This window comes from Leuciscus leuciscus (genome assembly GCF_965113295.1).
Source record: "Leuciscus leuciscus genome assembly, chromosome: 1".
Taxonomy (NCBI): domain Eukaryota; kingdom Metazoa; phylum Chordata; class Actinopteri; order Cypriniformes; family Leuciscidae; genus Leuciscus; species Leuciscus leuciscus.
The window spans coordinates 38,724,579-38,735,251 of record NC_138725.1 but is presented as its reverse complement, the minus strand read 5'-3'; the positions used below and the strand labels follow the sequence as shown (position 1 = coordinate 38,735,251).

The 10,673-nt window shown below is 37.3% G+C and overlaps 1 protein-coding gene across 1 annotated transcript; it reads right to left on the bottom strand.

Annotated features, from left to right (window-relative positions):
* Window positions 1–266: 266 nt before the first annotated feature.
* Window positions 267–8,124, bottom strand: sstr5 (somatostatin receptor 5). Its single transcript, XM_082182480.1, has 3 exons — window positions 7,629–8,124; window positions 3,073–4,200; window positions 267–1,345 (listed from the first exon to the last, which is right to left on the bottom strand). Exons 2-3 carry the CDS (start codon window positions 4,153–4,155, stop codon window positions 1,265–1,267), a joined length of 1,164 nt encoding a protein of 387 aa, XP_082038606.1. The 5' UTR covers window positions 4,156–4,200; window positions 7,629–8,124; the 3' UTR covers window positions 267–1,264.
* Between the last annotated feature and the right edge of the window lie 2,549 nt (window positions 8,125–10,673).

Sequence of the window (10,673 nt, the reverse complement as noted above, 5' to 3'; positions counted from 1 at the left end):
TCGGTGAATGTTGACTGTCTCATCCATGTAACACTGTGTCAGTATGCTTCTTGTTTGAAGTATTCTAACCTCTGCATGTCTGTTTTTTCTCCTTGTACTAGCCCGGGGGATATAGTTGAAAATTGTCTAAACTGACCATTTACAGAAGTGTCTATTAATGTGTATGGTCTCTGTAAATCTAAAGCCAATAAAGTACGGAAAAGTCAGCTGACATTTTGGCCCTGGAAACAAAAATGGAATCAGATGATATTGAGGTGAGTCAGAAATAAAATAAAACCTGTCTGCATTTTTATTTTTTAATCCTTCTTATTTTTGAAGGTAAGCAACTGTTTATGTACCCGTATGCATTTTGATTGACAGGATTATACAAATAAGCCCCTCCTACTGTTTTGCCATATTGTTTAAAATATACAGCACATAATAATCAAATAATATCCATGTCTTTTACAAGAATTACACAAGTTATGAGATAATATTATAAGATATCCATGTTATCATTTGAAACGGATTGTAATTCTGTAGCTCAGGTTTATTAGCAATGAGACAAACAAAGTCAACACTAAGGTAACATAAAACAGGTATACTTTTTCCACCCAGGTTAAAGAAAAACATTTCAATTTCTGTATGTGCAGCTTCCTACTGCTCTGAGGACATTTGGGGCATTTCTTCTCCAACTAGTGAACTTCTACCTCCATCATAAATAGGTTTGTGTAAAGACTTGAATAAATAAGCTATGGCATTTCCACCTAATTCATATGAAATGTAAGTCTGGGCTGTGTATCACTCTACTTTAAGGGGAAAATCCACCAAGATAACTTTTTTGAGGGTGAATATTTTCAGAACCGCCACCAAATTATCAATGATCCATCAAAATGTAACAGCAGAAGGCACTTCCTCTCTTAAACGTCCAAATTGGTCCAAAGGTCGTGGATGAACAGTTTCCAAGTTTCATTCAGTCATGCTGAACAAAATGATGAGCCATTTGCCGTTATAATACATATTTACAGTCACATATAACATCACTGATTTTTACAGTCACATATAACATCACTGATTTCTTCTCACAGAAGAATTATATTTATATGGAAATACATTGTCTTTGTGCACCCGAGAGTGTTTGATCTAGGCATAGACAACAACTTTATAAACAGCCATATGCAGTATTGTTTGCATGCAGGAATGACTTCACTTAGACGACATACTTGAACAGAACAAAAAGCATTTATGTGTGTAAAATTCATCCAACTTTCCTGCCACAGAACTTTTAAATGGACTGGCTGATCACTTCTGGTCCAGGTCGCTGGATTTCTGTTTTGGCACAGGGGTCGACCTCCAAACCAATGGACTGAAAAGGAAAAGGTAGGTGTTTAATTTCAGAAAGCAAGAACAATGGAAAGAATAAAACGTTTTGCTTCGTAGCAGCTATTCTAAGAATTGTATTCTTCAAGTGCAGTTCAGATGTAATCTGAGAATTAGTTTTCCTTAAGATCTACTTTTAAGGGGGATTTACTTACAGAACAACCAGGTGAGTTGTAGGGTCCAAAGTGCAATAGTGACCATTTAACAGATTTATTGTTTATTAAGGCCCCAACAAACACCAACATACAAAGGTTCAAGCTTCCACGTTTCACAAAATTCTAAATGGATTCTAATAAGATTGTTTGGAATGTTGGTGCTGCATGAGAAAAGAAACATGTACCTGGTTGTTTTGTGTTTATGGTTCTGAATCACTTCTTTGGGGATAGTGTTTCATATTTTGATGACTGAAGGTGTGATGGTTCAGACCTGTGTGATTCGAGAAGATTTAGTGATGTTCTACTTGTGATGTTCTCTGCTGTTTGCTCTGATAAGCCTGACGTTTATGACCGTAATCAATGAGCATCCTTCCCTCTTTACTCACAGTGCTATCACTTATGAGCGATAAAATGAAGGCCTTAGAGAAACTGAATAATTGCAATGATTGTGTAGCAAGCAATGCAAGGCCGAGAGCCATGGGAATGAAGTGAGAGGCTGCCGCTTTCGTTTCGTTGCTCATCAATTGAACGTTTGCCGGTTCCCGCCTCCTCCTTCCCTTAATAACGAACCCATGCACCTCAGAACATTACAAAATCATTCCAAACAAAAATGTAAATCTGCATCAAATTCTTAAATGACGAAATAATCCACAAGATGTTAGATTATACTTTTCTCTACTATCTACTGTAATCAATTTGATGTTGCTGAAAGTGTTTCCAGACTTTATAGCTTTTTTTCAATTAACAAAAAAGATTTTTACTAGTTTTAGTTCACAATAACAACGTTGACCTTGGTCTTCATAATACATGAACGTCTATGCATTGTTTTTAACAATGTTATGTGTGCTAGGAAGGTGTTTCTATGGTATTAAGAAGCGTTTTCATCAATCGGATAAATGTAGGTGTAAATGGGGTCTAAAACTTTTGAGCTTGTCCACTTTTGACCACTTACAGAGGTTGTTTAAAAACGCATTTTACTGGATTGATTTCGTAGTGTAAACGCTCATGTGGTCAAATATGTTCGAACAGCCACAAAAGACCGCCAACTCTCTGCCTGCTGACTTAACGTGTGGACATTACGGGAATCGCACTAGACAGACGGGATTTAAACTTTATCGGCTGAAGATCCAAGTTTGTTTTGAAGATGAAAAACTTACCAGTCACAATGTTCTCTCACCATTCCTGATTTCTAACACACACTCACTGCATTCAGCTGGTCTTATGGCTTTCAGAGCAGAAACAAAAGCTGCTGTTCTCTGCGTGTTTTTCCATCGTTCATATGTAAATTGCGTGAGCTTATTTCGTCCATTAGATCGAAAGATCTGAAAATACCCATACATTTACCTTCTCATTAACCCTTCTCTCGAAGAAATCAGGACAGAAGTGGTTGAAAGTGGACAAAAGAGACAGATTAAAACACCAGGTGTAAACGGTAATGTGTCTCCCACGTCTACTTGTGATCCGATCAACCAAAATGCATCTTAATACCTGGTGTAAACAGGGCTTGGGTGTTTTAGAAACAACAATAATGATAATATACTTAATGAAAGGAGCTTACTTGATAGCTCTGGACATGTTCGAAGCTCCTTGGAGGGATGAAGGGCTCATTATGATTGTTCCTGCTGAGGCGAGCGCGACTAGGGAGTCCGTCGCTGACCCCGTTTACCCTGTGGATGCACAGCACTTTCTGGAAGCTCCTCTTGAAGTTGTCCGACAGAAACCCGTAAAGCAGCGGATTGGCGCAGCTGTTGACGTAGGTCAGGATGACGGTGAGAAAGTACACGCCGGTGACGACGCCGTTCTCCTGGAGCGTGCTGATTAAGTTGATTATGTTGAGCATGAAAAACGGCAGCCAGCAGAGTACGAACACCACCACGATGATCACCACCATTCTCGTCACTTTCCTCTCAGACCTGCGGCGTTTGGAAAGTCCGGCCCGCGCCCCGGCCGACTTCACCTTGATCACGATGAGCAGGTAACAGAGGCAGATGACCATCAGCGGACAGAAGAAACCTAGTATGGCGGTGTAGAGGATGAAGGCAGTCGACCACACATCATGTGGTTCAGGCCAGCTCAGGTTGCAGGTGTTGCGCTCCGGCTGAACGTCACAGTAAATGATGACTGGCAGTGTCAGCAGACAGGACAGTGCCCATACCATGCTATTTATCACCTTGGCAACACTGGGTCGCCTCCACCTTGCACTGCGGATAGGATGTACCACAGCCATATAGCGATCAATGCTCATTACTGTCAGACAGAATGTGCTAGTGAATTGACTGATGGAGTCCGCCCACATCAGAATACGACAGAGGAAGTTTCCAAATGGCCAGTAGTTGAGCACGTTGTGGGTGGTGAGAAATGGTAGTCCCAGAATGTACAGCTCGTCGGCCACTGCCAGGTTTAAGATGTACATATTAGTGACCGTCTTCATTTTGGTGTAGCGCAGGACCACGAAAATGGCCAGAGAGTTTCCTGTCAAACCCACGACGAACACAACGAGGTATATTACGGCCAGGACCTTCGTGCTGTCTTCATCGGCCAGCAAGCTTTCATTGAGGTGATGGGAAATATTGGTTATATCATTGGACTGGTTTGCGTAGTTCAAGATTGACGTGTTGCACATGGGCCCCAGGGTTGCCATATTTAGATTTGGCAAGGAACGTCTGATTCCTGAGTCACTGAAGGGCTAAAAACAAGAAAATAGTGAGTTATTATTTCAAATGCACAACATTTAAAAATGTGAAATTTAACTCGTATCCTTAACTGTTATGCACATACTAAGGATGTAAGTTTATTGATATAGTCTTAAGATCAGCATATGATTGAGTGCATCAATGGTTTTTGAAAGCTCTAGAGAATAAGCAGCTCTTTGTGGATTTTAAAGGTTCTTCTATTTGGATCTAATTGGAACTTTTATTTTTAAACGTGAACCACTGGAAATTTTGAAATACCTTATTAGAAAATAAATGCTGAAACCCTTTGTTCCCCATACAAAACAACACACATAGGCTACAGCATTTAGTTGATGTTGCAAGGACTTTGGACAAGAACCTTTTATTCCCATTATAAAAAAAATTGGCAAAGGCTCGTTTTGCCTTATTTCTCCCTGTTTTTATATATATATATATATATATATATATATATATATATATATATATATTTATATTTTATGTTTATTTATTTTAATTTTATTTTTATTAATTTGTATCGTATTGTTAAAGAAACATGCATATTCATACTGCATTGTCATGTAACTATTGTTTAAACGGTCAAGCAAAACTCTGATGGGCGGTTTCCCAGGATTTAAATTGAGACAGAAGTAGGTCTTAATCTAGAATAGTTAATGATGTTTTAGGGGCCGTTTATGCGGTACCATTTAACTACAAACTGAAAACTTTTTACACGTTTTGGCCATTCATGAAAATGGAGTTTGGGGGCCTTAAAACACAAACGTTTGAAAACCGGTTACAAAGGGCAAGTTTTTGAAAACAATACTGTCATCGTCTCCATGTAAACTATAAAAATGTAAATTTGTGAAAATAGTGACGTCATTTGTTCAGTAAATAGACATGTAGTGCTTCTTTACAAAGTGACATAACTACTGGCCTGGCAGCAGAATACAGCGCTTTAAGTCGTTTTCGAGGATCAGTGTTAACGGGTTTTTACAATGTTGTCGTCTTTATTTGAAAAACGCAAAGGAAAAACCTTTCCGTTTTTAGTACATAATTTTTGTGTAAACATACCCTCAAAAAATGGCTTTCTGAAACACAGATGAAGTACAGATTACTTGCACTTGGACTATGGAGTCCTGAACTAAAATAAACAAGATTAATTTAAAACCAACTGTGTTAATCTGAATTAGCATGACTGAGGTTGCCTATGAAACATGGAATGAACCAAGAAACGCTTAAAATTGTAGTGCGTGTGTGTGTGGCCTTGTAAATCATACATAATGGTGAAAAAATGTTCCCACAAAGATGGTAATATATCTGAAATCCTTGTGGGAAAGATTTTTTGGTCCCCATGAGGAAAACCGCTTATAAATCAGACTAAATGATTTGTGAAACTGTAAAAATGCAGAAAGTTTTCTGTGATGGGTAGATGGGTAGTGATGGAAAGTCCCTATAACACATGAAAACACAACGTGTGTGTCTGTGTGTATATATATTGATCTTCACTGACATAGTTCATCCATGTAATCCACTTGTCTTCATTAATCAGAACATTAAACTGATTTTAAACCTGTCTCTTGATAGGTTTATTTTAAGCCTCAATTTAGTTCTGGAGTAGCTCTAGTCTTCCTCCAGGAAATCAGCTTATTAAACTCTAGACTAGACTAAGTCTAGGACTATTTCTAGTACTAAGTCTAGGACTATTTAAAGTCTAGGACTTTAAAACCATGACAGAGAAAGCATATTTGTGTTAATCTGGCCATTTAAGTCTAAAACCAGGCTTAATCTTTGTCCGGGAAACTGTCCCAAGTGTTCTGCATGACCTTGACTTTAAGTGGCACTCGCGCTGGATATGAGGCGTGCAAAGTGAGCAGCGACACATTGTGTTGCACAAATAAAGCACTGCCTCAGAAATCCACTGAACCATAAATCGAAACAAAGGGTAACGATGTCACTGTTATGAGTACAAACAGTCCAGCGGAGACTATTCATATGAACTGTCTGCCTTTCCACCGCACCGGTGAATATTTAACTGGCCTTCTATGCCACACGCTCTCATTATAAGCAAGTGACAAAAGGCCATGTTGATGTGCAGACGCATCTACTTATTTTCCATCTTCTGTCTCCATTCCTTAAATGACAGCTGTAATATAGGGGAGAGTGGGAACGGTTGCAACATGGCTTATTTCTCCAATCAGGAAAGAGCTAGAGAGATGATACTCATATTACATTTGCTCAGATAGCCCCTCTTTCTGGAAGAAAGCATTCACATGTGACCAATCCTCCTTATACAATCCAAGTTTAAAAAGTCATTTTTTTTATGAGCAGATTTTTTGTCACTCTCTAAACTGTTTGTCGTGTCTGTTTGTAAAGTCATGTCATTTTTATCAGTGTTTTCTTAGATGTTAAAGGATGAATTTATTACATTTTAATGAATGTTGCAACTGCCCCTGTGGACTGTTGCAAATGTTCCCTGTTATTGGGTCAGTGGTAACATTTTCCTCTGTCTATTCAAGAATAAATTGTACATATATTATCATATCTGAACATGTTGAATGGGTGCTGACAGATGTGGGTATATTGTATTAAAATTTGGCTTTCCAATACAGTTTCTGAGAAAATCAAGGAATTGCAAAAACTGTTGCAACCGTGTACAGACTGTTTATTTGATCACAAGCCCTTGTTCTCTTTTGCTCAGACTATGAATTGCATCGGTGAGCAGAATCATTTGGTGGTGGTCTGAATTTCACATTGTTAAAAGGTCAAATTATTGTATACGTTTTCAAACGTTGTTAATTACAAAAGTTACCTGGTGCTGATTTTAATTTGGCAATGAATCGCGTGCCCTGATGGAGTAACCATAGCAACAGTGCGCCGCTCGCGAGCGTTTGCGATCGTATTCGGGTGGTATACGTCGACAAAAACGTACCGAGTAATGTCGAGTATCGTCGTTTTATTATAGTTTTACATAATCTAAATACATTTTTATCACATAATATGTTTTAAAATTCTAGTAGCTGGCTTTTAGCTGCTATTTGTTTTACCAAATAATAACTCCGTTGCGTTACGTACAGAAACTCTGTAATATAGGCCTAGGCTATAATCTAATACAATAGTTAATTATAAAATAATTTATTTATATATGGAAATCCAACTAAAGTCACTATTCAAATGGCAGTCTTCATGAGCAAACTGAATGTTTATCATATGTAAACTAACAAAATGCAGATTTAACTGCCAGTTCTTTGCAATATGATGTTCATATTAATAAAAACTGCTTACATGTTTCTGTTGCAAAAGTTCCCCAGGTTTTTCCCAGGGGAAAAAAATATACCATTTGATGGGTTGCAGTTGAAGTCGATTAAACGTTTATTCGGTGGAAATAGTCTTGTTAAATAGTAATCAGCAACAGGTAAAATATTTTCAAGTGTGTGTATCTTACCTCAAACGCAACGCATCGTCCTCTGGGTTTCAGGCGCGCTTCCACAATTCGACTCTTCCCAGTTTCAGTGATCAATAAAGATTTGATGACTGAATGTCTCTTCGTGTAAGATCCAACATCAAGAGCCAGCACATCACCTTCATCCCCGATTTCAGTTTAAACGAGCGCACTATAATGCGAGCGCACACATAATCCGCATTGTTTTTCAGGAGAAAACTATGGCTAAAACACTGACATACGGCAAACTATTTAAGCAGCGATCGGTTCCCAAGTACCTAATAAATGTAAAACTGTGCGTGTCGTGTTTTCCTCCGTGAGAAGGTTGAGTTGTCCAGCTGGGTTCAGGTGGAGAGGTGCTGCTCTCTCCATGCGCGCGCGCTGTATTGGGTTTGGCTTGTCACCCGCGCGCAACAGGACCCGAGCAAAGGACTTCACACGTCACGGGCACATGCTTTCTGTTTTTTTTTTACCTACACTAGGCTATATCCTTCAATCATGTATGTATCTGCCCGCTATACGAGTTCCTAATGCTGGATTTATTGATTAGATTGGAGTATATTAACGCGTCAGGATCACTCACAGCTGTGACCGCTCATAAAACTGTCTTGCATGAAAACGTAGCAGTGTAAAGTTTTATTGTCTGTTTATGATCCCCACGCCTCTGAAAACACACTACTATGCACACTATACCCGTGTCATGTGCATAAATAATGCATTAGGCTACACCAGAAATGTGTTATTCTGGATAATGTGCACTAAGAATGATAGCTACTTAAGAACCTTCTTTTTTCTTTTCTTTCTTTTGGCCCTAAAATATTGAATTGTGCACTATAAAGTGACTTTAATATTTATTTATGAAGTTCCTCAGAGTTATTATACTTATGGCATTATGATGGAGTCTTTAGAGTTCTTGCAGGGTTCCGTTTTATGTTCTTCAGTGATTTGTTGTTTTTGAAAGGGTGAATGCCTCAGTAAATCTTTACTGCCAGGGTGAACGGCCCCGGTGTGCAAAACCAGAGAAAAACTCCATTGTCTGAGAACTTTAAAGGCATATTTTACTGGTGTAATGAAATGACAAGGGTGTGTAAGTCTGCATTCCAGTTTCACATAGCAAATATGAAGTTTACTATACAGTAAAAGAGAAATGCTTTGTTTTTTTGTTAGTTTACAAAGCTTTGATGTCAGTTAAGATCATAAATAGGGCAATTGCATTTATTTCAGTTGCATAAGGAATGCCATTTTCAGTTATTCGAATGGTTTTCAGTACCGTGGTCGCCAGGCTTTAAGAGCATGTTCCTCACAATTTGAACCCCATGATGTCTTTGCATCTTTGGATGTGAGACTCTGAAAGCACAGTTACATCAGTGGTCCATTCAGACTCTTATCAAAGTGACTTGTGTCAAAGTGCACAAATTACATCTAAGTGGTAGTAACTAGAAGTAATACAAAATGCACGCTGAGCTTAAATCCAGAAGGCAAGACACATCTGAGGCAGAGAACATTTTACAGCACAGTGGTGATAATTGTAGGTTATCATTCAGAGGTGCTTTTTCAGGACACTGGACATGTTTATGCTGGATGTATATTTAGGCATTTAGCAAATATCCATGTGCTGATTTATGAATCACTTGCACTGCCTTCCTTTTTTATTTTTATTTATATAAGTTACATGGAGAACTATGGAAACTCATTTCTCCCACAAAAGAAACATATTGCTGATGCTTTGGTAAATCATAAAAAGCTATGCTATTAAAAACTCACAATTTTGAGATTAAAAAGACAAAATAATAAGAAAAAAGTTTAAATTATGTCAGTCTTTGGGAAAAAGTCATAATACATAAGAATTCATCATTTTAACATTTTCTTTTAACTTATGACATAATTATGACATACTAAGTTAAACTGTTAACCTTTATCTCATAATTACACTAAAAAAAGTTGCTGCCTTTAAATTTTTAAGTACAATCAACGTGGATGTTTAAGTAATTTCAACTTAAATGACATTAAACTGACTTGTCTTAATAACTTGCTTAACTTATTTTGATGAGTTAAAGCAATGTAAAAACATATGTTGTCAACTTATTGATCATGTATTTATTTTATTTTACTTCATAATTTTGACTTAGAATGTCATAATTTCCCGTTTTTATGTAGCCTAATAATGTTGAATTTTTATCAAGTCATAATTATGAATTACCAATTTCTTATGTGGCATAAATGTGTTTCCATAGGCACAATGGTAGTTGAGTCTAAACTAAAAGCAGAAAGTTGGAGAGAATGGCAGACAGTTAAAGAGGAAAAGGAAGTTTCATATCATCCATATTTCTGTATTACTGTGGTTTCTAATCAGTCTGCACTTGACTTGGAAGTCTTAAAGGGATAGTTCACCCCAATTTTTTTTTTAATTTTTTTTTTTTTATCATAATTGACTTTCTTTTAAAAAAGGAAGTCATATGTGGAAAGACATGATGAGGGTAGTTCATTTTGGGGTGAACTGTCTCTTTAATCAGAGCTGCATTATCAAAGTAAAATGTTCCTTTTATTATGTTCTCTGGTACGCGGTCTATAAATGTTCATAGATCCGTAAAGTTTGTTTTTAATATAAAACAGAAAGACAGACGTATCTGTGGAGTTTCCACAGATCAATGGAGAAATGGATCATAAAGATGGTAAAATAAAATGCAGGATGACCAAAAGAAGGATAATGACCATGCAGCTACAGGAAGAGGAGGAGCAGACATACACACAAACACACAAAGGTCAAACACACCTAAATCATCGTGCATCTGCATGTATGATCACAACACGACCTCATAGTCAAGTCAAATTTATTTGTATAGTGTTTTTTTTTTTTCACAATACACATTGTTTTAAAGCAGCTTTACAGAAAATCATGAAGTCAATGTTTATAATATCTTAATATGCAAAAATTAAAGGTTCTTTATTGGCATGTATGATTTCATAAACAACCTTTAACATCATGGAACCTTTCCATTCCACAAGAGGTTCTTACATAAAAAAATAAAAATAAAAATAAATTAATAT

What these genes read in the sequence shown, in the direction of transcription:
- sstr5 (XM_082182480.1), bottom strand. Translation starts at nt 4,155, where the DNA reads ATGGCAACCCTGGGGCCCATGTGCAACACGTCAATCTTGAACTACGCA. An exon ending in AACATGTCCAGAGCTATCAA is followed by an intron (nt 1,346 to 3,072) that starts GTAAGCTCCTTT and finishes TTTCCTTTTCAG; the next exon opens with TCCATTGGTTTGGAGGTCGA.